This window comes from Nerophis ophidion, linkage group LG27, assembly GCF_033978795.1.
Source record: "Nerophis ophidion isolate RoL-2023_Sa linkage group LG27, RoL_Noph_v1.0, whole genome shotgun sequence".
Classification (NCBI taxonomy): Eukaryota; Metazoa; Chordata; class Actinopteri; order Syngnathiformes; family Syngnathidae; genus Nerophis; species Nerophis ophidion.
Genome location: NC_084637.1, coordinates 5,919,083 through 5,946,631, shown reverse-complemented (window position 1 = coordinate 5,946,631; position 27,549 = coordinate 5,919,083). Strand labels below are relative to the sequence as shown.

General features: G+C 39.3%; 1 protein-coding gene across 1 annotated transcript; it reads right to left on the bottom strand.

Moving 5' to 3' along the window:
- LOC133544014 (oxysterol-binding protein-related protein 11-like) lies at window positions 1-25,930 on the bottom strand. Its single transcript, XM_061888992.1, has 13 exons — window positions 25,549-25,930; window positions 17,743-17,811; window positions 17,478-17,653; window positions 13,646-13,725; window positions 13,385-13,570; window positions 9,398-9,596; window positions 8,526-8,671; window positions 8,300-8,440; window positions 4,582-5,044; window positions 4,332-4,518; window positions 4,069-4,251; window positions 583-736; window positions 1-503 (listed from the first exon to the last, which is right to left on the bottom strand). The coding sequence occupies exons 1-13, from the start codon at window positions 25,662-25,664 to the stop codon at window positions 447-449; spliced, it is 2,157 nt and encodes a 718-aa protein (XP_061744976.1). The 5' UTR covers window positions 25,665-25,930; the 3' UTR covers window positions 1-446.
- Window positions 25,931-27,549: the final 1,619 nt, after the last annotated feature.

Here is a 27,549-nt window from a genome sequence, read left to right as displayed (position 1 = left end):
TTTAAAGAAAAGGATATTTATTTGCATTACAAAACATGAACATTTGGTTAAAACATCTTACGAGACGTGTAAGTGTGTAACGCAGACGAAGAGGAGCCGCAACCGTGCATGTACAGCCAGTTTTTCCGTCCACTGCAAAACCACGAAGGATATGAGAGAAAATGGAAAGGGTGCATTCCAGCAGAGTCAATGTATGATCATAATCTGTGATAATGTGATTACAATGTCATTCCTCATTCATCGGACTAGTTTAAGGCTATAGCTTACCTGTACAAGAATAGGTCTTATTAACATGGGATTATATATACTGTGTACATATATATATTATATATATATATAATCGGTACAAAAGCTTGGAGGCTTTGTGAATATAGGAGTCCACCTGTAAGTCATCTTGCTCTCTTTCTTCATGCAAAAGTCTTCCTGAATCGACCAGTCGGGATGAATTAGGATTTGGCAGCAGAGCTTTTGGAGAGCAGTTTGTTATAAATCCAGCTATCACCCTGGAGGAAAGAAAACGTGCTTCAGTACGTTATTAAACATGAGGTCTGCAGGACAGTAAATACGAGTCCCCATGGTCACCTCTTTGTCAAAGTATCTGGTCCTCCAAGGTGTTTCTGTCTCAGCTCGGTGCCTCTCCTCGGATCGTTGTCTCTCCTCCAGAATCCTCTTGTGCTCAGTGGCCTTGTCGATATCTTTCTGCCGCAAGGCCTCCGTTACATGTTGCCACAGGCGTCTAAATAAAGTATAAACACATTAAACCAGGGGTCGGGAACCTTTTTGGCTGAGAGAGCCATGAAAGCCAAATATTTTGAAATGTATTTCCGTGAGAGCCGTATAATATTTTTAACACTGAATACAACTGTCAGGTTCAAACACTGATGACATCTATTAAACAGACAAGAAGCAAGGAATTAAACAGAGACTGTATTCTATCTAGCTCAATGAGGAGAAACCGTAGACCTGTACCCTTGTACAGTGTCTTCTCACGCTCTGACAAGAGAATTCTACGCCTCCTCTTTTATTTGGACTTTCCCTGATTACAACAACTAAATGCATGGATCTCTTATTCTTTTTAATAATATTGTTATTCTGAAAGCAACAAAAAATACATAAAATACTTTTGCCCATTAATGCGACTTCTTGAAGAGGTGCGATAGAAACAGATGGATGGATTAAAATGCATGAGAATGTTTTATATTTTGAACCAGCGGAATTATTCATTACTTTTGTGTTAAGCAACGTCAGCTAAGATTTATCTGAGAGCCAGATGCAGTCATCAAGAGCCACATCTGACTCTAGAGCCATAGGTTCCCTACCCCTGCATTAAACATACACTACAAGACTACTTCCTAGAACTAAACAGAGAGGTCAGTCTGCAAACTGCAATAAAATGATCTCTCTCATGTCTGCTGGGGCAAAAAATGTTAACCTTTATGTGCTTACCGTATTTTCCGGACCATAAAGCGCACTTAAAATTGTTTTTCCCCCTCAAAACGCGACAGTGCACCTTGTAACACGGTGCGCCTAATATACGGATTAATTCTGGTTTTGCTTACCGACCTCGAAGCTATTCTATTTGGTACATGGTGTGATAAGTGTGACCAGTAGATGGCAGTCAAACATAAGAGATATGTGTAGACTGCACGATGATGCCAATATCGCTCAAATAAACAACAACATTTTATAGATCGGTAGGTCGTGAGTTCAAACCCCGGCCGAGTCATACCAAAGACTATAAAAATGGGACCCATTGCCTCCCTGTTTGGCACTCAGCATCAAGGGTTGGAATTGGGGGTTAAATCACCATAAATGATTCCCGGGCAGGCCACCCCTGCTGCCCACTGCTCCCCTCACTTCCCAGGGGGTGAACAAGGGGATGGGTCAAATGCAGAGGACAAATTTCACCACACCTAGTGTGTGTGACAATCATTGGTACTTTAACTTTAACTTGTTCCATTGAAAATGTATTCTGGTTTTGCTTACCAACCTCAAAGCTATTTTATTTGGTACATGGTGTAATGATAAGTGTGACCAGTAGATGGCAGTCTAACATAAGAGATTCACGTAGACTGCACTATGACTCAAGAAAACAACACCAGCATTCTAAATGTTCCATTGAAAACATAGAACATTACACACGGTCCTCAAAAATCTATCAAAATGTTTTAGTAAGCTATAAAGCCGCGCCGCTTGATGTGCTTCAACATAGGAGTATTATTATGGTGTGTGTATAAGGTAAGACATTATCTGGCGTTTTATTTCGCAATATTATGCAACTTTTCTTACTTTCTGGTACCTGCTAATCTGTATTATCGATCTGCATAAATCCTGAAAAATTGCGCGGATTCGCCTTTGTAGTCCGGTGCAGACACCATAGTCGATAAGCTTCTTGTTTTTCTCTATCTTCTTGTGATGGGACATTTATCCTCCGCTGTTGCCATTTGTAATATAAAGTAGTGTAAACGTTCTTACTTCTATCGGTCAGTAAACTTGCAATAAAAGTGCTAAAACATACCGGCATCGTGAGTTTGCATCATTCACTCAAGTAACCGGTTGGACGGTTTTTCACGGGACACATTACAGGTGATGTTTCCGGATGAGAAGACCCTGCTCTCTTATTGATTGAAGTCAAGTCTGAATGTCATTAAAACGGTCAACTCCATCTTTTGACACTCCTTCCTCTCCCGTCCTTGCACGCTACACGGCTACAACAAAGATGACGGGGAGAAGACGCTGCCGAAGGTGAGCCACGTAAGTGAGACCGCCCACAAAACGACTGTCAGAAAGCGGCTTGGAGATGATCAGTGAAACATCATCCATGCAACATTTTGACCAAAGAACCACTATTATATGTTACGTAGAACACAAAGAAGTGTTTTCAATTTAGAAAATAATTATAATAATATGACTCCTTTTATGGGCCGTATAATCTGGTGCACCTTATTTATGAAAAAAGATAAAAAATAGACCATTCATCAGCAGTGTGCCTCTACCCTATGGCAGTGATTCTAAACCTTTTTTCAGTGATTTTTTTTAATTCAAATACCCCCTAATCAGAGCAAAGCATTTTTGGTTGAAAAAAAGAGATAAATAAGTAAAATACAGCACTATGTCATCAGTTTCTTATTTATTAAAGTGTATAATTATTGCTCATTTGTAGTGGTCTGTCTTGAACTATTTGGAAAAAAAAAGATATAAAATAACTGAAAACTTGTTGAAAAATAAACAAGTGATTCAATTATAAATAAATATTTCTACACATAGAAGTAATCATCAACTTAAAGTGCCCTCTTTGGGGATTGTGATAGAGATCCATCTGGATTCATGAATTTAATTCTAAACATTTCTTCACAAAAAAAGACATCTTTAACATCAATATTTATGGAACATGTCCACAAAAAAATCTAGCTGTCAACACTGAATATTGCATTGTTGCATTTCTTTTCACAGTTTATGAACTTACATTCATATTTTGTTGTGGGGCGGTTTAGCTCGGTTGGTAGAGTGGCCGTGCCAGCAACTTGAGGGTTGCAGGTTCGATTCCCACTTCCGCCATCCTAGTCACTGCCGTTGTGTCCTTGGGCAAGACACTTTACCCACCTGCTCCCAGTGCCACCCACACTGGTTTAAATGTAACTTAGATATTGGGTTTCACTATGTAAAGCGCTTTGAGTCACTAGAGAAAAAGCGCTATATAATTATAATTCAAAAAAAGTATTATTTAATAAATATTTTACAAAGGATTTCTCAATTTTTGCTATTTTTAGAATATTTTTTTAAAGATCTCATGTACCCCTAGGCATACCTTCAAGTACCCCCATTTGAGAACCACTGCCCTATGGTCCGTAAAATAATGTATTATTCCATCCATTTTCTACCGCTTATTCCCTTTTGGGGTCTCAGGGGGCGCTGGCGCCTATCTCAGCTACAATCGGGCGGAAGGCAGGGTACACCCTGGACAAGTCGCCACCTCATCGCAGGGCCAAATAAGGTATTATTCAAGAGTACCTAATGCTGTGACTACCACCAGAGGCCGGAGAAAATACTCCACACACACACACTGACCTGGATTCAGTCGGTCCTTGCTTCTCAACCGGCCGAACCAGCTTCTTTGTAACAGGAAGTTTGGTGACATCGATCACCTTGGTCTCGCCGCTGGTATAAATGAACTCCAGAGCGCCGTTCCACTCCCCCTGAATGCGGCAAACGACTGCATTGGTGGCGTTGTGCTTCACCTCCCCCGTCACCCTACACGAGGAATACAATTCACATTCGTCACCGCCGCATGGTCCTCATTTCACGTAACCGCTTCATCACAACGTCCTCACTTGTGCAGTTTGCCACCGTAGAAGGGTTTGGTCTGGAAGGTGATGACCGCGGCGCAGCCTGTCTTGGCGCAATTGATGTTGACTTTTCCCCCCAGTTCCACCCAGGGAACGGTGAGGATGGAGCGTGCGTATGCGCAGGGCAACGTGAAGGTGTATTCTTCGTCATGTTCCAGCAAAGTCAGGCAACCTAACACAAACCATGTAGTTACGAACTTTGCATGATTGAAGTAACAAACAAGGGGGTGCTAACCTTCCCCAATCATAGAGACTCCGATGGACATGCCCATGAACTTGCTCTTGGTCCACACGTGTGTGTTGACACACATGCGCCTTTCCAGGCATTCGGCGTAGAACCCAGACACGGGGGGATGATGGGACACTTGCTCTGCTACAAAGCGCACTTGGTAGGACTCCTGGGAGGCGGCTTGGTCAGGGCTTTCTTGCGGGGTCTCAACAGTGGAGGCCTCCGGTCGCTTGGGGACTTTCCAGGAGCAGTGGAAGGTCTCCCCGATGATTGGGTTATAGGGCTTCTTGGCAATGGCGCCCTTGCGGCCCTCGTGGAAGGAGGTGAGGTAGTACTCCACAAAGCGGACCATGCGATCCTCCGGGCTGCTGCCGTCTGCGATAGCCACAAAGAGGTCCGGGTGCGACATGAAGTCCGCGTACATTTCGAGCAGAGAGCGCTTCTCCAGGATGAAGGTGGGCAGGACAACCTGGAGGAGAGTCAGCGTCAATTAGTCAATTATCAATCAATCAATCAATGTTTATTTATATAGCCCCAAATCACAAATGTCTCAAAGGACTGCACAAATCATTACGACTACAACATCCTCGGAAGAACCCACAACATCAAACTATAAGTAAAGGTACTATTTTTACCTTTGTTTTGTAAGCATTAAACACTACACACAAATGCATCTGAACACCCCTAACATAATTTAAGGGATGAAGTAATTGAATCAAATATAATAATTGTATTGTAAACAAAAAATATATATATATAAAATACATTATTATGAATAATTATATAATAATTGAACAACAATTGTATATTTAGCTGAACCAGACCAAATATCTAGAGCAGTGGTTCTCAAATGGGGGGAAGCGGACCCCTGGGGGTACTTGAAGGTATGCCAAGGGGTACATTAGATTTTTTTTTTTAATTCTAAAAATAGCAACAATTCAAAAATACTTTATAAATATATTTATTGAATACTATTTCTACAAAATATGAATGTAAGTTCATAAACTGTGAAAAGAAATGCAACAATGCAATATTCAGTGTTGACAGCTGGAATTTTTGTGGACATCTTCCATAAATATTGATGTTAAAAATGTATTTTTTTGTGAAGAAATGTTTAGAATGAAGTTGATGAATCCAGATGGATCTCTATTACAATCCCCAAAGAGGGCACTTTAAGTTGATGATTACTTCTATGTGTAGAAATATTTATTTATAATTGAATCACTTGTATATTTTTCAACAAGTTTTTAGTTATTTTTATATCTTTTTTTCCAAATAGTTCAAGAAAGACTACTACAAATGAACAATATTTTGCACTGTTATACAATTTAATAAATCAGAAACTGATGACATAGTGCTGTATTTTACTTCTTTAGCTCTTTTTTTCAACCAAAAATGCTCTGCTCTGATTAGGGGGTACTTCAATTAAAAAATATGTTCACAGGGGGTACATCACTGAAAAAAAGGTTGAGAACCACTGATCTAGAGTTTGGACATATCACACCAAAAGAGGAATGTTTAAGTTGTATACATATCGCTGTTAATTGTTCCGGACTTGACTGCGATAAACACGTCTCCAAAGTAGAAATGATCAATTATGAATTAAATATTTTCATCGCTAGAGCATTAAAAAAACGGGGTTTACTACAATACATTTTTCAACATTATGAGAGCACTCGAGACATTCAATAACACCCTTCAGTCAGCTCTACACTCATTTAATTCTATATAGCCCACTGCAAAAACCGAAACCTAAGTAAGATTAAATATCTCAAATAAGTGTGATATTTACTTATTTTCTGTCTAATAAGATAATTCTTCTCACTAAGCAGATTTCATGTTAGTGTTTTACTTATTTTAAGGGTTTTGGTCCTAAATGATCTCAGTAAGATATTACAGCTTGTTGCTGAGATTTTATGACCTATATTGAGTAAAACATGCTTGAAACTAGAATATCAAGTGTTGCAAAACTGTGTCATTTCCACTCAAGTATAAAACTACTTTTTTAAAGTAATAATTTCTTATTTCAAGCATGAAATACAAAATCATGACTTTGACAAAATTGTGGCTCGTAATTAAAACAGATGACAGCCAAATGGACTTCGCTGTTTTATTTCCAATGAAACAATAGAAAAGATGCACTCTTATAGTAGTACAGTTGGCACAGTAGAGTAAACTGATAGATAATATTTAAACATTTAACATGTGACATTTTAAACTATGAACTTTGAACAGAAGATAAATTCAGATGAATTCTTCAAAATTACAATCCCCAAAAAAATTGGCGGGCGGCCGAGCTGTAAATATATATATATATATAGATAGATAGATAGATAGATGGATAGTACTTTATTGATTCCTTCAGGAGAGTTCCTTTAGGAAAATTAAAATTCCAGCAGCAGTGTACAGAGTTGAAATCAATTTAAATAAAAGTAAAAAGTAAATAATGGGGGTTTAAATGGAAAAAAAATAGAGAAATATTACAATAAGAATAACAACTAAAAAGCAACAATGGGAATAACAATATAACAGTAAAATAAGAATACAACAAGACAAAGTAGGCAGTAGTGACCATGTTATGAAAAACATATATATATATATACACATATATATATATATATATATGGGGGACGGCGTGGCACAGTGGGAGAGTGGCCGTGCGCAACCCGAGGGTCACTGGTTCAAATCCCACCTAGAACCAACCTCGTCACGTCCGTTGTGTCCTGAGCAAGACACTTCACCCTTGCTCCTGATGGGTGCTGGTTGGCGCCTTGCATGGCAGCTCCCTCCATCAGTGTGTGAATGTGTGTGTGAATGGGTAAATGTGGAAGTAGTGTCAAAGCGCTTTGAGTACCTTGAAGGTAGAAAAGCGCTATACAAGTACAACCCATTTATTTATTTATTTATTTATATGTATATATGTATATATGTATATATATATATATATATATATATATATATATATATATACACATACATAGACCTTGCACACTAATTGACTGAAAAGCACGCACTTGGCGCGATGATGTCATATCGATTGAAAAATGCATTTTTAGACCATAAGATTTGCCTGAGTGGCTAGGAGACCCTGAGAGTAACAAGCGGTTGCCTTGTTGCCTTTCCATTGAGAAAAATAAACTATTTTTTTGTGTAAGTTGGCTCGTTTCAAGAAATGTAATGCCGAGCGCATATCATTACGACAAGATAATGGCACTAGAATTTACTTAATTTACGAATATTTTTCAACATATTGAGAAAAAAGGTCTCATATTTGTTTTTTCCATCAAGAAAAGTGCACTTTTAAGGGATGGGACCGAATAAGTTTACTTCTTCCCACTCCCTTTTGAGCCAATCTTGAAATCTACAAAAGATTAGTCACATGTAATGTTTTCTATGTAGGTGTAAAAATAATGTATATATATATATTTCTTTTGTATTTTATGTCATTCTTTTGTTTTGTTTGCATGGCTCAAAATAAACCATTCATTCATTCATTCGTTATTGGTGAGAATATACCTATTCTAAGGTATCTTGGGGTTCATTGAGGTTAGCTAACTTTACTCGTTTTAGAAAGTCTTGACAAGCCAAATTTTCTTGTTCTATTGGCAGATAAAGTAAAATACCCTAATTTTTGTATTTCTTTCCTTGTTTTTGAACACTGACTTTTTGCAGTGTGGTACATCCACCTGTAAATCACAGGTTGCACAAAAGGAACTTGACCTACTCGCGTGAGGTCCATGCCCAGCTTCAGCTGCGAAAGCAGATGCAAGATGACACTGCGCTCCTCTTCCACGGCACCCAGATCCTCCTCTTGGTCCGTGAAAGAGTCTACTAGTTCATCCTCAGCATCAATGTCTTCCTGCTCCTGTAAAGAGTGGGACAATCATTTATTCATATTTCTGCCATATCGGCGCACTTTTGAAAAGACAGGATGACTCCGGTTGTCTCACCCCAGAGAAGCTGAAGGACTCAGGGCTACAGAGTTCCAGCTGGCCGTCCTCCACAAGGCCCTCCCCTGTCGTTAAACTGCCCAAAAAGTTGCTGCCGTTCTTGAGGATGTCGGGCAGCTTGGGCTCCAGCCACTCAATGGTGGATCCTGCCATGGATTGGGGGTGCAGAGCAGCAGGTTCAGAGGTGCTCACAATAATAACCTCCTCCATCCCTCCCAAAGCCCCGCCCCCCGACACTCACAGCTGTGTGCAAACACCCCGCTATTGCCAGCCTAACTCTCCACAACAGCCACTCGCACTACTCTTTGCTCCCGACGACAGGAAACATCCTCCTCCTACTATTGGTTTAAGATTTCCGGGGTGGCATCTTTTTATGCAGGTTTACAGGTGGGCCGAGCCCATTTAAATCCACCTGCTGTGTTGCCGGGCAACCTAATCTGATTGGCTGTTACGATTGGTGTTGCCTGCTGAAATATGCATTGAGTAATGAGAGCCGCTGCAGAAAAAAAACGGGACACACTGGCTGTTTTCCCATTTCAAATCACTTTGAATATAGTGACCCAGTCAAAGACCACTCCGCTATTCACATCTATTGTACTACATGCGCTTTTAAAACACATCATTCATTTAAAACCGCTTCCTGTCACAGATGCACAGGAGTTGGACATTCTAAGACAGATATCCAATTACCTTTCAAACAGGTGGCAATAATAGGTACGGTTTCCTATCAATAATGCAAAATTATTCCACTGTTTGTCTAGATTGGATGGTGGCCTGTGTACATAGACAACTGTGACATGTACAAATGAGCATATTATTATCATTATTTAAATATATGCACATAAGGTACAACAACCAAACTAGCAACTCACCTCCGAACGAACTTCTCTGCCTGGCCACCTGCTGCAGGTTGAGGATATGCAGGCACTCGTTGAGACAGGTCATAGTGGCCATGGAAGTGGCCTTCAGCATCAGCAGGTCCTGGTCCAGTGCAGAGAGTCCAGGGGCTGCAGGCAGGCACTCTATGCCCTGGATTAGGTCTTTGTGTTGGCCTTGAGCCTGGCTCATCATCTAGGGTGAAGATATTTTTCCGTAGTTCATTAAATTTGCCAACACTTCTAAATAGAATATAATCGTGCGTCATTTAGGAGATATTTCTATGTTTCTTCTAAAAGAACGTTGTTTGGTGCATTCCTATTGCTAGAATGTTATAGAAAATGTCAACTTAAATTCATACCAATCAATTAATCAATGTTTATTTATATAACCCTAAATACAAGTGTCTCAAAGGGCTGCACAAGTCACAACGACATCCTTGGTTCAGATCCCACATCAGGGCAAGGAAAAACTCAACCCAGTGGGATGACAATGAGAAACCTTGGAGAGGACCGCAGGGCGACCGGTGCAATGGACGAAGGGTGGATCTACCATAATATTGTGAGAGTCCAGTCCATAGTGGAGCTAGCATAATAGTGAGAGTCCAGTCCATAGTGGATCTAACATAATAGTGAGAGTCCAGTCCATAGTGGGGCCGGCAGGAGACAGGTGAGCAGCGCAAGCAGTCCACCCCGTGTCCCGACTCTGGACATTTTCCTTTAACTTCATTTGACTTCCAACTGTTTAAGCAAACACACATATGCATGTGCATCTTTGACCTTCAGACCAGCCCCTTTAATGTCATTGCACAAGTACAACAAAACTTTGTTTCCAGCACAAACCAGTTCATGATTACACAAACAAACAGACAAACATGCATCCACAAAAATATACACCACACATACATACCCCACTCCCACAACCACCCCCCTAATCAAACGCCCTCAACGCAAATCCCGTAGCTGCAACCTACCACCATGACCCCGCACACCCTTCCCGCTGTTGCAAGATATCTCGAGATCAATCAATCAATGTTTACTTATATAGCCCTGAATCACTAGTGTCTCAAAGGGTTGCACAAACCACAACACAAACCACTACGACATCCTCGGTAGGCCCACATAAGGGCAAGGAAAACTCACACCCAGTGGGACGTCGGTGACAATGATGACTATGAGAACCTTGGAGAGGAGGAAAGCAATGGATGTCGAGCGGGTCTAACATGATACTGTGAAAGTTCAATCCATAGTGGATCCAACACAGAGATGTACGTTGTAATTTGTATATGTGCTTTGCTATGGAGGTTTTTTCCCACTCCAGACTGGGCCCCCTTAGGAGCCCAGTCTAGATTGTAATTTTATACTCATCCTTCCCCCGCATTTTACCTTTTTCCCCCCATCTTTTACGGGGCGCTTTGTGGCGACCCATCAGTGTTCCTTTTCTGTAACCCTGTACGCGGTTTGTTTGTCTACTCTTGAACGGGTTTGTGCTGAAAACAAAGTTTCATTGTACTTGTGCAATTTAAAGACCTATCTATCTAGCTTGACTACTATTTGTTGTTTTGGAAACATTGGTGTGTTTGGTACGTCAAATCCCTTGTTTACTGTACTAACCTGCCTTAGGACAACAGATGAAAATTAGCTATTGTGCTAACTCCGGCATGTTTACATTGTTGCTCTGTGTTGATGAATCTGCATTGTCTTAATTCAAATAAATAATAATGTAACCTCCACTTAAAGCTGTATTTAATATCTGAAAAAAATGGTAAAAATTGTAAAATATTGAAAAAGAGGAACTTGGCTCGAATACCGTATATTTTGGACTATAAATCGCTCCGGAGTATAAATCGCACCTGCCGAAAATGCATAATAAAGAAGAAAAAAAAACACATATATAAGTCGCACTGGAGTATAAGTCGCATTTTGGGGGGATATTTATTTGATAAAACCCAACACCAAGAAAAGACATTTGAAAGGCAATTTAAAATAAATAAAGAATAGTGAACAACAGGCTGAATAAGTGTACGATATATGACGCATGAATAACCAACTGAGAAGGTGCCTGCTATGTTAACATAACATATTATGGTAAGAATCATTCAAATAACTATAACATATAGAACAATATATATGTTTACCAAACAATCTGTCACTCCTAATCGCTAAATCTGATGAAATCTTATAATTCTAGTCTCTTACGTGAATGAGCTAAAAAATATTATTTGATATTTCACTGCTATGCTGATGACACCCAACTCTACATGCCCCTAAAGCTGACCAACATGACGGATTGTAGTCAGTTGGAAGCGTGTCTTAATGAAATTAAACAATGGATGTCCGCTAATTTTTTTCAACTTAACGCCAAAAAAACGGAAATGCTGATTATCGGTCCTTCTAGACACCGACCTCTATTTAATAATACAACTTTAACATTTGACAACCAAATAATATAACAAGGGGACTCGGTAAAAAAATTGGGTATTATCTTCGACCCAACTCTCTCCTTTGAGTCACACATTAAAAGCGTTACTAAAACGGCCTTCTTTCATCTCCGTAATACCGCTAAAATTCGCTCCATTTTGTCCACTAAAGACGCCGAGATCTTTATCCATGCGTTTGTTACGTCTCGTCTCGATTACTGTAACGTATTATTTTCGGGTCTCCCTGTGTCTAGCATTAAAAGATTACAGTTGGTACAAAATGCGGCTGCTAGACTTTTGACAAGAACAAGAAAGTTTGATCATATTACGCCTGTACTGGCTCACCTGCATTGGCTTCCTGTGCACTTAAGATTTGACTTTAAGGTTTTACTACTTAAGTATAAAATACTACACGGCCTAGCTCCATCCTATCTTGCCGATTGTATTGTACCATATGTCCCGGCAAGAAATCTGCGTTCAAAAGACTCCGGCTTATTAGTGATTCCTAGAGCCCAAAAAAAGTCTGCGGGCTATAGAGCGTTTTCCGTTCGGGCTCCAGTACTCTGGAATGCCCTCCCGGTAACAGTTCGAGATGCTACCTCAGTAGAAGCATTTAAGTCTCACCTTAAAACTCATTTGTATACTCTAGCCTTTAAATAGACCTCCTTTTTAGACCAGTTGATCTGCCGCTTCTTTTCTTTTTTCTCCTATGTCCCCCCCTCCCTTGTGGAGGGGGTCCGGTCCGGTCCGATGACCATGGATGAAGTACTGGCTGTCCAGAGTCGGGACCCAGGATGGACCGCTCGCCTGTGTATCGGTTGGGGACATCTTTACGCTGCTGATCCGCCTCCGCTTGGGATGGTTTCCTGTGGACGGGACTCTCGCTGCTGTCTTGGATCCCCTTTGAACTGAACTCTCGCGGCTGTATTGGAGCCACTATGGATTGAACTTTCACAGTATCATGTTAGACCCGCTCGACATGCATTGCTTTCGGTCCCCTAGAGGGGGGGGGGGGGCACTTCTGAGGTCCTCTCCAAGGTTTCTCATAGTCAGCATTGTCACTGGCGTCCCACTGGAATTCTCCCTGCCCACTGGGTGTGAGTTTTCCTTGCCCTTTTGTGGGTTCTTCCGAGGATGTCGTAGTCGTAATGGTTTGAACAGTTCTTTGAGACATTTGTGATTTAGGGCTATATAAATAAACATTGATTGATTTGATTGAATAATTTCACACATTAGTCGCTCCTGAGTATATGTCGCACCCCCGGCCAAACTATGAAAAAAACTGTGACTTATACTCCGAAATATACGGTAATATTCTTAAATTACAATAGTCTTAATTGGCTTACACATCACCTTGACAAAAAAAATAATAAAAATCCCATCATCGATGGCTGGAAACACTAAAGATTCTACATCTTTTTTTCTTGGACTGGCCCTCACCCTTGTGAACACATAGAAGACTCAACCAAAGAAGACAGGTCGAGTCTAACACTATAAAGCATTATGGTTTGAAACAGGGAATACCGCACTACGGGACAACACTGGTTTTTGCTTAGTGACTCACATCTCTGGCATCTATTAAGTGGTCTGGCAGCAATGAGCGCTTGCTGGAGTAGAGCGATGAGCCCTTTTGTATCTGCCAGTTGAATAAAGAGGCAGGGTTCTGGCTGGTTCGACGCACAGACATGGGTGAACTGCTGCTGCCTTGAGATGCCGTGGAGTAGCTGCGTGACTTGGGCGGAGGATTGCTCTACACGAACAATGCAAAACCAAAATTATTACAATGTGAAATGTTCACATTCACACATTTTGCATGGTGTCTTACCTTCCCCATAGCCTCTGTGTGATGCTGTGTACAGATTTGCAGTCTGCTCACCCAGTGCTGCCTCTCTTTGGCGTCGGCGGCTAAGGGCAAGGAAAATGCATGGTCAAGAGTTACTCTTAAACTGCGTTGTGTCATGTTTCGCTGAGTTAAAACTTAGGCTGAAATGTAAACACTGTATAAAGTAAAGACACAGTTCAATATTAAAACGGTCCACAAAAACAGATCGAAAAGTACCAATATTTGCTCTCAAAGATGAGGGCAGCATTGTCTTTGTGTATGCGTGTGAGTGCTACACGCTACATTTAAAAAAGCTTTTTTTGTCAGTTTGTAAAAATAGAACAAACTTTAATAGCAAATCATATCTAACTCAGCAGAAAGATTTTTCCTAGGAGAATGTACGTTTTGTCAAGTCACAGACGCTGCCCAATGACATCACGTTTTTCTACTGTGGGAACTTTGATCCATTTATAAAGATACATTTTTTCTAATTAGTGAACTAAACTAAATGTGGACACCATATTTCTTTAAATAATTTTGCTCCAGGCAGCATCAGAGCACTGAGCTGCAAGAATTGTGCATAATTTATGCACTTTAGTACAGTAAAATCTTGATATTAGTTTGCAGTCTATGTGTTCTGTATTGTTGCGACACTTGTGACCATTTGGAATTAATTTGAGAATTTAATTTAAATTGGCTGAATGTATTAGTCATTATATTTTTATTATTGAATTATTTAAAAACGATCATATTTATCTTGCATGTCACAAAATTGGGTAAAAATAAAAAAAGGCATTGTTTTAGGAGAAAATGTGTATGCTTTTCGGTATAGCTCGGTTGGTAGAGTGGCTGTGCCAGCAACTTGAGGGTTGCAGGTTCGATTCCCGCTTCTGCCATTCTAGTCACTGCCGTTGTGTCCTTGGGCAAGACACTTTACCCACCTGCTCCCAGTGCCACCCACACTGGTTTAAATGTAAAAAATTAGATATTGGGTTTCACTATGTAAAGCGCTTTGAGTCACTAGAGAAAAGCGCTATATAAATATAATTCACTTCACTTCACTTCACTTCTTTATTTAAAAGTACTGGTTTAGGCACCATTATTTGGGATATGAATCTTACAACAACTCACGATTCATTTAGATTTCTATGTGACAATTTGATTCAGAATCAATTTCCCCATTCAAACAGATTCTATTATTGTATAATTTGGTAATTAATTTATGATAAAACGTTTTCAAAATCGGTAAAAAAACAAAAAAACATCTTGCCTGCAGAGGCAAGTAAGCACAAAGATGGCCTAAAACGTCTTTCTAAAAAATTAATGCTTAATATTCTTGAATTGATTCAGAATCATAATAATCGCAATACAGATGCATATTGATTTATTTCCGGAATCAATACCGTATAAGCGCTGCCACGTTTTCAAAAGTGCAAAGTTGTCTTCGGTATCAGATAACAAAATCCCATCCTTATGATCCTGATAAAATACATCACCAGTACTTCTTTTCCCTAGAAAACAATTTGAAAAATCATCTTATAATAATTAGGATATTGGGGCCTCAAACTTGTAGCTGAGATAGGCGCCAGCGCCTCCGCGACCCCAAAAGGGAATAAGCGGTAGAAAATTGATGGATGGAGGGGGCCTCAAACTTTTTTTTTTTTACAAAAAGTATCTGCTAGTCAGGCTTCCTGGGCAGATAATCCGTAATATAGTATGACAATCTTTAGTCCCCCTAGACACAAACAGTATAGCAAAAAAAAAAAAAAACGGCTGCACAAAGAGCAACTTCCCTTAAAGGGGTCATATAATGATTTGTATATTACATTTACAACACGTCCTTGTGGTTTACACAATGTAATGGTGGTGCTTTGGTCCAAAGTTCGCTTTACAGACAGACAATCTTCAAGCCAATTTCTGACTGTCTTTTTAGAATGTGCTATTTTGTGAGCGGTCTTGTTTACGTGCCAAAGCCCTCCTGTGGGCCAAGCCCCCTTCAACTACATCCAAACCTCATCAACCATGTTTTACTGAGAGAAACAAGTTAGAACAAGTTAGGATGCATGTGCATGTATGAGACAGTCAGCCCTACAACAAGAAAAATAAGACAACTAAATAAAAATAGTACGCTCGCGCTAACCTCTCCTTAAATCTCGACTATATTCGCTGATTTAATGAAGGGAAATTCACCAAGATCGAGAAAAAAAAATCTCTAACAACTCGTTTGGAAGGAGGCAAGATTGTTTTATAAATATTTCTGCAATGCATCAATGGTTTGATTTCAAATTTTCGGGACTTAAGGGGGATCCCAAATACACAAAAACAGATACCAACAAGTAAGAAAAGTTGGTTTTACATAATAGTTCTCCTTTAACTGATCTTAAAAAGACACTTTTAATTTGTCTTAACGGGGACCTATTATGCCAAACCAACTGTTCTCACCTATTGGTACCCATTTAGTGTAGTTTGGATTCGCATAAGTCTCGAAATTAGAATTAAACCATGGAGGCATTGCAGGGATATTTATAAAACAATCTTGCCCTCTTTTTTCATATTTCCTCTAAACCAGTGGTCCCCAACCTTTTTGTATCCGTGGACCGGTCAACGCTTAATAATTTGTCCCGCGGCCCGGGGGAGATCCTTTTTTTTTTTTTGTCATGAAAAAGGGAGGTTTTTGTGGTTGGTGCACTAATTGTAAGTGTATATTGTGTTTTTTATGTTGATTTAATATAAATGAAAAAAAAAATAATTAAAAAAATAAAATATATATTTTTGTTATAATAAAAATGAATAAAAAATTCTTCTGAGGCTCGGTGGTTGGGGACCACTGCTCTAAACCATTGGAAATTGCCCATTTTGTTATGTTTTTCCAACTGGAGAGGTGAGTATATATCACCATATACGATCAAGTTTTACCCAAAGAGGTTGTGGGGCGGACTGGCTCGTACATGCACATGCATCCTTCGCTGTTACCACTCCTAATACAAAGTAGCGTAAATAAAACCTACAACATGGCTGACGTGGGGAAGACGGAGTCGAAGTTGAGCCACGTAAATAAGACTCACACGGTCACTAAGGTGGGCACTACGTGTGGCAGATCAACTTAATGTGTATTATATTTATCCATGACAGCATTATTGTTGTAAATTGTGATGTGTGTCTGTTAAAATCATGGTTGTTTTTACAAATGACAGATGTGAACAAGAGCATGTATTGTCTTTATGTGATGATGTAAATGAGATGTGGTTGTATTGTATATTATGTGTCCATGAAAGGGCATTTTATGACTTTTCTTAATTTGATTACGTGATATGATATGATTTTATTGCATGATTTTTCTATCCCTTTAATTTAGGTCACCAGGGACTGCAGATGGAAATTACCTATTTAGCTATAATCTGGCATAGAACATATCTGTCTTTGAGCATAATGTTTCTGTGCATTGTCCCTTCAAATAAAGACTAAACAAAAAGACCGCCTACAAAACAACGCATCCTGAAGAGAGGGTCAGAAAGCGGTTTGAAGAAGCCCTTTGAGCCACTTGTGGTTAAGGGCTGTACAAAATAAACTTTGATTGATTGAAGACTGTCTGTAAAACTTAATTCATGCAAAATGTTGACCAAATAACCACCAATACTTATGTTGACCACAAGTAAGCTTTTTACATTTCAAAAAAGTAATCATAATATGACCTTTTTAAAAACTATTTTCAAAAATATTAATATATTCAGGGTCGTCTTATATCCGGGTCGACACAGTAATTTTTAAATTATTCCCGCCACTCATCATGAGAATCTGAGCAAAGTGAGAACCCAGCAACGTGTTCAAAACACACCCCTGAGCTTGTACTGCTCTCCGCTGATTGCGTTGACAGTGAAAGTGTGCGAGTCCTCGTCACTGGGGGAGATGACCGCCCCTGCCAGGGGAAGCATGCCACGCGGTTTCTGAGGCCGCGACTGCTCGTTGACAAAGTACTCCAGCAAGCCCGCCTCATTGTTCAGGACAAAGAACCTACAAACACAACAAGAAGGGGGTGGCAACAGTCAGTGTAATCACAGTACAGAGTAGGAACACTTGTCCACTCCAGGAGGACACCTTACCTGTATTGCCAGCCTGTCACCAGGTTGGTGTATTTCATCAAGTATCCATCAATATTCTCCATGTGGTCACTGTCAGGTAGTATTGTGCAAAAAGAGACAAACATCAGAACATAAAATATAAGGTGAAACTTCAGACGATTTCCCTGTCCAAATCAGGTCTAATCAAATCAAAGGAAGGACATAATCACAACTGGGTGCTGCAGTCCAGTGATTCTCAAACTGTGGTAAGCGGGCTCCATCTAGATCAGGGGTGTCAAACTAATTTTAGCTCAGGGGCAGCATGTGCACACTATTAAAATCACGGCATTAAAACAAAAAAATAAGACAACCTCAGATTGTTTTCTTTGTCTGACTTTTGCCAAAAATAAAACAAACATTCTGAAAATGTTACAATAAAAATATAGAAAAATAATACAGGCAGTGGTAAAGTTTAGATCCATGAAGGAAAGAAGAAAGTGAATACATTTTTATAACTGAATAAATTAAAAATGTATTTTCTTTTGTACAATTTGTTTTAATGAATTAAGTTACGTTTATGACAACCTTTTTCCACAACACAAAACAGAATGTGAGATATAACAGGATAATGCATACATTTATCATTTTATTTTCCCAAAACTTCCGCCCGATTGTAGCTGAGATAGGCGCCAGCGCCCCCCGCGACCCCGAAGGGAATAAGCGGTAGGAAATGGATGGATGGGTTACAAAAAAAGTGAGACCCCATTTTTGAAAATTCCTAGCACCAACACTGATGGTGCCACCTCAACCGACGCACGGAGGCGGGGTTTGGTGCTAGCGGGGGTGTATAATGTAGCCAGGAATAGTTAGGGGTGCATGGGATTCTGGGTATTTGTTCTGTTGAGTTTATTTTGTGTTACGGTGAGTATGTTCTCCCGAAATGTGTTTGTCATTATTGTTTGGTGTAGGTTCACAGTGTGGCGCATATTAGTAAGAGTGTTAAAGTTGTTTATATCACAACCTTCAGTGTGACCTGTATGGCTGTTGAACAACTATGCCTTGCAGTCGTGTACTTGTATCTGCGGGAGCAGCATACAACATGTTACTGAGCTGGCAAGCTTATTGTACATGTTGTAGAAGGCGTCAAAGGCAGTACCTTCATAGCATGCTCTTATTATAATTATCTGGGTGAAATTCAGCAGATATAATCACGAGAAAAGCTGCTTTGAGAATTCGGGAACCTCCTGGAAAAGTAGGGAGGGTTGGCAAGTGAAAGGCTGTCAAGCGGCATTCATATAAAACTCGCGGGCCGTACTAACATTAAATGTTCTTATCAAAGTGCGGACCGCGTGTCTGAGAGCCCTGGTTTATACATAGCACAAAGCAAAAAAAAAAACTCTTTATGCAGTGTTATTTCATTTTAAATTTCAAAAGAGTTTTGTGGCTCTCATTGTTTTCTTTATTTTGTGAAACGGGTCAAAATGGCTCTTTGGTAATGGTTGCCGACCCCTGCCCTAGGGCAACAACGTTAATATATGTTTGATGACACCTGATTATACCTTATTTTCAATGAATACTTAGGCCTACGCACTACTGTGATTTAATATCGTTTATTATGGTGGTACTTGGAGAGCCAAGTGTTTTCTGAGGTAGTACTTGGGGAAAAAAGTTTGAGAACCACAGCTGTACTACACTTAATAATTCAAAACAAGAGCTGTGTCTCAGATTTGCGCACTTCAATACTTACTTGATTAAGAGCACTCAAGATCCTAAATAGAATACAAGTGTGCGGATTGGATTTACAAACCCAGTTTCCATATGAGTTGGAAAATTGTGTTAGATGTAAATATAAACAGAATACAATGATTGGCAAATCATTTTCAACCCATATTCAGTTGAATATGCTACAAAGACAACATATTTGATGTTCAAACTGATAAACGTTTTTTTTTTGCAAATAATCATTAACTTTAGAATTTGATGCCAGTAACACGTGACAAAGAAGTTGGGAAAGGTGGCAATTTATACTGATAAAGTTGAGGAACGCTCATCAAACACTTATATGGAACATCCCACAGGTGTGCAGGCTAATCGGGAACAGTTGGTCACAGGTGCCATGATTGGGTATAAAAGCAGCTTCCATGAAATGCTAAGTAATTCACATACAAGGATGGGACGAGGGTCACCACTTTGTAAGCAAATTGTCGAACAGTTTTAGAACAACATTTCTCAACTAGCTATTGCAGGGAATTTAGGGATTTTACCATCTACGGTCCGTAAAATCATCAAAAAGTTCAGGGAATCTGGAGAAATCACTGCACGTAAGCGATATTACGGACTTTTGATCCCTCAGGTGGTACTGCATCAAAAACCGACATCAGTGTGTAAAGGATATCAACACATGGGCTCAGGAATACTTCATAAAACCACTGTCAGTAACTACAGTTGGTCACTACATCTGTAAGTGCAAGTTAAAACTCTACTATGCAAAGCCAAACCCATTTATCAACAATATCCTGAAACGCTGCCGTCCTGACTGGGCCTGAGCTCACCTAAGATGGACTGATGCAAAGTGGAAAGGTGTTCTGTGGTCTGACAAGTCCACATTTCAAAATATATCTGGAAACAGAGGACGTGGCATCCTCCAGAACAGAGAGGAAAATAACCATTCGGATTGTTATAGGCGCAAAGTTCACAAGCCAGCATCTGTGATGGTATGGGGGTGTATTAGTGCCCAAGACATGGGTAACTTACACATCTGTGAAGGCACCATTAATGCTGAAAGGTCCATACAGGTTTTGGAGCAACATATGTTGTCATCCAAGCAACGTTATCATGGACGCCCCTGCTTATTTCAGCAAGACAAGTGTTACAACAGCGTGGCTTCGTAAAATAAAGAGTGCGGGTACTTTCCTGGCCCGCCTGCAGTCCAGTCCAAAATGTGTGGCGCATTATGAAGCGTAAAATACGACAACAAGACCCCGGACTAGGGCTGGGCGATATTGCCTTTTTAAAATATTGCAATATTTTTAGGCCATATCGCGATATATGATTTATATTACGATATTTTGCCTTGGCCTTGAATGAACACTTGATGCATATAATTACAGCATTATGATGATTCTATGTGTATACATTAAAACATTCTTCTTCATACTGCATTAATATATGCTCATTTTAAACTTTCATGCAGAGAGGGAAATCACAACTAAGTCAATTGACCAAAAGTGTATTTATTAAAGTTATTAAGCAGTGGCACAAACATTCAAGTCATTTCCAAAACATAAAGTGCAAGATTGTCAGAGACATTTTAAGTGTTAAATAAAAATGAGCTGCATAATAGGAAATCAAATAGTATTCGTCCTTCACTGTGTGGTATGTTACTAAGGTTATGAAATCCTCTTCATTCTCTAGCGAGTGACTTTACAAATGATGCTACATATTAGCAGTAATGCTACTTTTTATAGCAACGCTTTTTCACCCCACACTTGACAAATTACGGTTGTCTGTTTAACATATTCCCACTTCCACCGCCAGCCAATGGAAACCCTGCTGTTTTTGTTGGGAATTAAGTAGGGATGCACCGAAATGAAAATTTGTGGCCGAAGCCGAAACCGAATAAAATTTGAGCGCTTGGCCGAAGGCCGAATACCAAACACCGAATAATAAATGCAGTTTTTCACAACTTTTTTAAAATTGCATAAATGGCCTAGAATAAATTTTTAGACATGTTTTTCAAATAAAGTACATTTTTATTGAATATTGACATTTTTTAATATTCCAGTAGCCTTTGCTTTTCAAAAAAAGCACAGTTTTTCATTTATATTAGGCCTTCAAACAAAACATGCATTCCAAAAAAAAAAATAAAGTGCATTAAAGTGGATAAACCCACAACAAATGAATTATTGTCCTTTTGCCTAAAGTGTGCTTAGCCACAGTAGATAGATTAGATTAGATTAGATTAGATAGTATTTTATTTATTCCGTCAGGAGAGTTCCTTCAGGAAAATAACAATTTTCAGCACAATCCCATTCAAGATCAGACAAACATTACAGGGAGACAGAACAGGATCGCTGACGGGTCTGCCGGCTTCCAGCGCCCCTTACAAAAAAGATGACATACAGGTAAACAGGGAAAAAGATGGGAGAAAAGAATAGAAGATTAAAATATTTTATTTATTTATTTTTTTTTTTAAATCGGTCTTAGCCTGGGCCCTGGAGTGGGGGTGCAGACTGAGGCCAAGGGGGGAAAAAAAAAAACAACGACTCATAGCCATAGTACACATCCCTCTTACATGTGTGTAAGAGGGAAACATCAAACTAGGCTAATAATGTAAACAGAAGGCTTAAGTAAATCTCAATTAAGTGTGTGCTTGTAACCTCTTACACTTATACAGGTAGCCTACACAACAGGCTAATAATGTAAACAGAGAACCCACTAAATCTCAATAAGTGTGTGCTTGTAACCTCATACACTTATACAGGTACACAACATATCCCAGGCCAGAACAGATTTGTCAATAACAGTACTTCAGCTTCAGAATAAAAAGAAGGAAACTAACTATGTATGAAACTATTTCAATTTAACACTGCACGTTAGTTGATTGCGTCACCGCGTCAAAAAATTGCGTCTTTGCGTCACACGCCACTATTCGGCCTTGCTTTTAACTCATTCCACCGAAGGCCGAATGTGGCTATTTTTGCCATATTCGGCCAAATATATTCAGTTCCCGATTAATCGGTGCCTCCCTGGAATTAAGTCTTCCTTTATTTGTTACCAGACCCGCACCAACTTTCTCTCGTACTGCTACGTTAGCAGCTAACGTAGCCCAGTCTGCTACGTCTCTGCTCTGCGAGGGCGGACACATATGTGACGTACGACGTGACAGTTTGTGACATATGGCGTCTTCTTAAAGAGGTCTGGTGTAGGTCACGGGCCGTGGGGGAGGGCGGTGGCCTCCTGGCCGTAGTTCCTTGTTGTCGCCTGCATGGACTGGGGGAGGGGGGGGTATGTCCGGGCCCTCTACTCCTCCTACTTATAGCACACAAACTCACACATATATAAGACTTTGGGGGATTGACCTGCAGGGAGGCATGGTAGGGGGGATAAGGACGCCTCCTATGGGACTCCAGTCCTCCTGTCTTGTCCCCTGCTCGTCCATCAATCTTAGCTGCATTATAGACACTTAGGATTTGGGGGGCTCGGCTTGGTTGGGACCCACCATGACCTTGATGTCCCCCAATTTTAATCGCATTATTAGTTTCAAAAGCATACACATTTCACTCACGGCTGTAACGGCTGTCCTCCTAATTTTAACTGCACAGTAGACACTCTGGGGGCCCTGTTTTATTTTATTTTTTTAATTTTTTTTAACTATCTTTCTAGCTATCATTATGTATACGTATCGTTGCATTTGAACAACTTTATTGTTGATAATAGAGGTAATCTATTGGTTTTGTTCATGATCAATAGCGCTTTTTCTATTGGTATTTGTATTGCTCCAGTTTTAGTGTAAACATGCTCATTGTCATTACTATATTATTTATTTCACTAACTGCTTATTTGCTATCACTTTTACGATCATATTTGTACATATTATGTATGTGCTGGTGTTGTTCTATTGTTGTTGTTGTATTTGCTGTTGTTGTTTTTGTCTCTCTGTCTAATCCCCCTCTTATCCCCAAAATTTCCCCCTCTGTCTTCCTTTTTTTCTCTTTCTATCCCCTCCTGCTCCGGCCCGGCTGCACCAAATGAGAATATAAATACATTTAATAAAGTCACATTCAAATAAGACAACAAGAGAAGTATCTTACACTTCTCTTTTGTAACTGAACAGCCGATATGGGCATTTACATCAACTATATGATTTGCCTGAGAAGCTGGACAGGACAAAAAAAAAAAAAAAAAAAAAAGTTTGTGACATATGTAAGAATGTGCGCCTGCTTGTCTGTGAGAAGGAGACACAGGAAAGAGCGAGGAGAGCCGGAAGTGTACGCCCACAGCTAAAAGTCCTGCGTGTGAACGTATACCTTATTTTTCGGAGTATAAGTCGCTTCGGAGAATAAGTCGCACCTGCTGAAAATGCATAATAAAGAAGGTAAAATACATATATAAGTCACATTTTTGGGGGAAATTTAATTGATAAAATCCAACACCAAGAATAGACATTTGAAAGGCAATTTAAAATAAATAAAGAATAGTGAACAACAGGCTGAATAAGTGTACGTTATATGAGGCATAAATAACCAACTGCTATGTTAACCTAACATATTATGGTAAGAGTCATTCAAATAACTATAACATATAGAACAGGGGTAGGGAACCTATGGCTCTAGAGCCAGATGTAGCTCTTTTGATGACTGCATCTGGCTCTCAGATAAATCTGACCTGACGTTGCTTAACACGATAAGTAATGAATAATTCCACTTGTAATCACAGTGTTAAAAATAATGTTAAAATTATAAAACATTCTCATGCATTTTTAATCCATCCATCCTTTTTCTACCGCACCTGTTCAAGAAGTTGCGTTAATGGTAAGAAGTTATTTATTTATTATTGGTTAGTGTGGGACCTGCCCCTCTGGGGATTTTTCAGACCCCCAAGCACCGACATGAGAGCCTGTTTCAGGGTAACAATATTGTTTTATTTTTCAAAAAGTATCTCAGTTGCTTTCCAGCAATAGTATTTCCAGCCCCAACCCGGTCTCTCCTCCTGGCTGCTGCTTATAACAGAGCGAGAGGTGATTAGACAGGTGGGCCCTCTACGCACATGTCGCTGCAGGCCCGCAGGCCACGCCCCCTCCACAGTTAGCTTCAGAATAACAATGTTATTACAAAGAATAAGAGACCTGTTATACTCTAGAAATGTTGGTCTTACTTAAAAATGTATGTGTTTAGTTGTGTTCAGTGTTAAAAAAATATAATTATATGGCTCTTACGGAAATATATGTTAAAATATTTGGCTTTTTGGCTCTCTCAGCCAAAAAGGTTCCCGACCCCTGATATAGAACATGCTATACGTTTACCAAACAAACAATCTGTCACTCCTAATTGCTAAATCCGAGGAAATCTTATATGTCTAGTCTCTTACGTGAATGAGCTAAGTAATATTATTTGATATTTTACGGTAATGTGTTAATAATTTCACACATAAGTCGCTCCTGAGTATAAGTCGCTCCCCCGGCCAAACTATGAAAAAAACTGCGACTTATGGTCCGAAAAATACGGTACTCGAATATTAACGATATAGTCATTTTCTATATCGCACAGAGACAAACCCGCGATATATCGTATATATCGTATACATCGATATATCGCCCAGCCCTACATCCGAGCAACGTTATCATGGACGTCCATGCTTATTTCAGCAAGACAAGTGTTACAAAAGCATGGCTTCGTAGTCCAGACCTGTCTCCCATCGAAAATGTGTGGCGCATTATGAAGCGTAAAATACGACAGCGGAGACCCCGGACTGTCGAACGACTAAAACTCTACATAAAACAAGAATGGGACAGAATTCCACTTTCAAAGCTTCAACAGTTAGTTTCCTCAATTCCCAAACGTTTATTGAGTGTTGTCAAAAGAAAAGGTGATGTAAAACAGTGGTGAACATGCCCTTTCCCAACTACTTTGGCACGTGTTGCAGCCATGAAACTAAGTTAATTATTATTTGCAAGTTTATGAGTTTAAACATCAAATATCTTGTCTTTGTAGTGCATTCAATTGAATATGGGTTGAAAATGATTTGCAAATCATTGTATTCTGTTTATATTTACATCTAACACAATTGCCCAACTCCTATGGAAACATGGTTTGTAGTAACTAGCTTCGCCGGACTAAGAGCACTCACCTATACTGCCAGCTTTTAGCGCTGGCTCTACCCGAGCTTGGTGTCCTATTCTGGGGGAAAACATCCAGTTTGCCTTCGCTTTCCGTGATTCGCATGGCCGTGGTCTCCCCTTGCATAGTCACTGGCAGCCCGGCCACCTTCTAGCTGCAGCCCGCTGGCCTGGAGCTAACCAGCTAGCTCGCACACCACACAGGAGGGAGAGCTTACAGTTGAAATTGCATCTCGTATCGGTCACACATCCCCCGGCAGACCCTTTGTTTGCTTGCTTAATTGAATTAAAAAATTGAATAAAATTGGATGAAACATATCCTAGCCGAGCGGCATTCGTCCTGCTAAGCTAACTTCCTGGTAGCTCACGACTGTCGACCGGAAATAAATCACGTGACACGACTCGTTCCCTTTCTTTTTTTTGAGTATGAATTATATAAGTAAATGAAATTAAAAAATAAAAGTGAATTAAAATATGTTTTGGATTGTTTAAAAAAATAATTTGGTTGATTAGCCTTATTTTCTTGTGAACTATATCACCGGAAGTTTGTAGAATAGACGTTTCCGGTGTGTGGTTGGTTAAAACTAATAGTAACATTGTGCCTGTATCTATTCTACGGCGTTCCCGTTCATTGTTTTAAGTATAGATAATATACGTAAATTCAATTAAATAAACTTGCTTTGAAAGATGTTTTAGATTGCTAAAAATATATTTTGTAATTAGCCTTATTTTCTTGTTTACTCTATCACCGGAAGTTTCTGGATTAGACGTTTCCGGTGTGACATTAGTCAAAACTAAAAGTAACATTTTGCCCTCTATCTACTCTATGGCGTTCCCTACTGTAAACAATTAAATTATGTTCTTTTTTTTTATTTTTTTATTTTATTTTTCATGAAAAAGGGAGGTTTTTGTCATGAAAAAGGGAGGTTTTTTTGGGTTGGTGCACTAATTGTAAGTGTAGCTTGTGTTTTTTTATGTTGATTTAATAAAAAAATTATAATAATACAATTCCGCGGCCCGGTACCAATCGTGGTTGGGGACCACTGATCTAAACTTTACCGCTGCTGGTATTTTTTTTTTTCTGTATTTTTATTTTGAAAAATATTTTGTAATTAGCCTTATTTTCTTTTGAACTATACCACTGGAAGTTTCTGGATTAGACGTTTTCGGTGTGACAATAGTCAAAACTAAAAGTAACATTTTGCCCTCTTTCTACTCTATGGCGTTCCCAACTGTAAACATTTAAATTATGGGATTAAATTTAACTTAAAGATGCCAATTTAATGTGCGTAGTGTTTAAACATGTTTATGGCACGTTATGAAATTTGCACCCAAACCTGTTCGCGTCGAATGGTGAGCATGTTGTCCCAAATAAAATGTGTGCACCAATACTCCATCAGTTTTGGTGCTAGGAATTTTCAAAATGGGGTCCCAGGGACTCCATCAACTCATAAAAATGGGGTCCCACATAAAATGTTCGGGGTCCCACTTTTTTGTAACCGTTTTTAAAACAAATGATAAATGTATGCATTATCCCTTTAGAGCTCGCATTCTATATTGTGTTTTGGGAAAAGGTTGTCATAAATGTTACTTAATTCATTTAAAAAAATAATAATAAATTAAAAATAAAACAAATATTTATGCATATGTAAATATATTAATTCACTTTCTTCTTTCCTTCATGGATCCAAACCAGTGGTCCCCAACCTTTTTGTAGCTGCGGACCGGTCAACGCTTGATAATTTGTCCCGCGGCCTGGCGTTTTTTTTTTGTTTTGTTTTTTTTGTCATGAAAAAGGGAGGTTTTCGTTTTGAAAAAGGGAGTTTATTTGGATGGTGCACTAATTGTAAGTGCTTCTTGTGTTTTTTTTTTTATGTTGATTTAATAAAAACAATATATATAAAATAAAAAAAATTGGAAAAAAATAATTACAAATTATTCTATGGCCAGGTACCAATCGTGGTTGGGGACCACTGATCTAAACTTTACAGCTGACTGTAACTTTTTTTTTT

Excerpts from the sequence above, each read along its gene's own strand:
- LOC133544014 (XM_061888992.1), bottom strand. The coding sequence starts at position 25,664 with ATGCAAGGGGAGACCACGGCCATGCGAATCACGGAAAGCGAAGGCAAA. Across the intron at positions 13,726-17,477 it reads AGAGCAGTACAAGCTCAGGG|CCGCCGACGCCAAAGAGAGG; the intron begins GTGTGTTTTGAA and ends CCTTGCCCTTAG. Across the intron at positions 8,441-8,525 it reads AGTCCTTCAGCTTCTCTGGG|GAGCAGGAAGACATTGATGC; the intron begins GTGAGACAACCG and ends CACTCTTTACAG.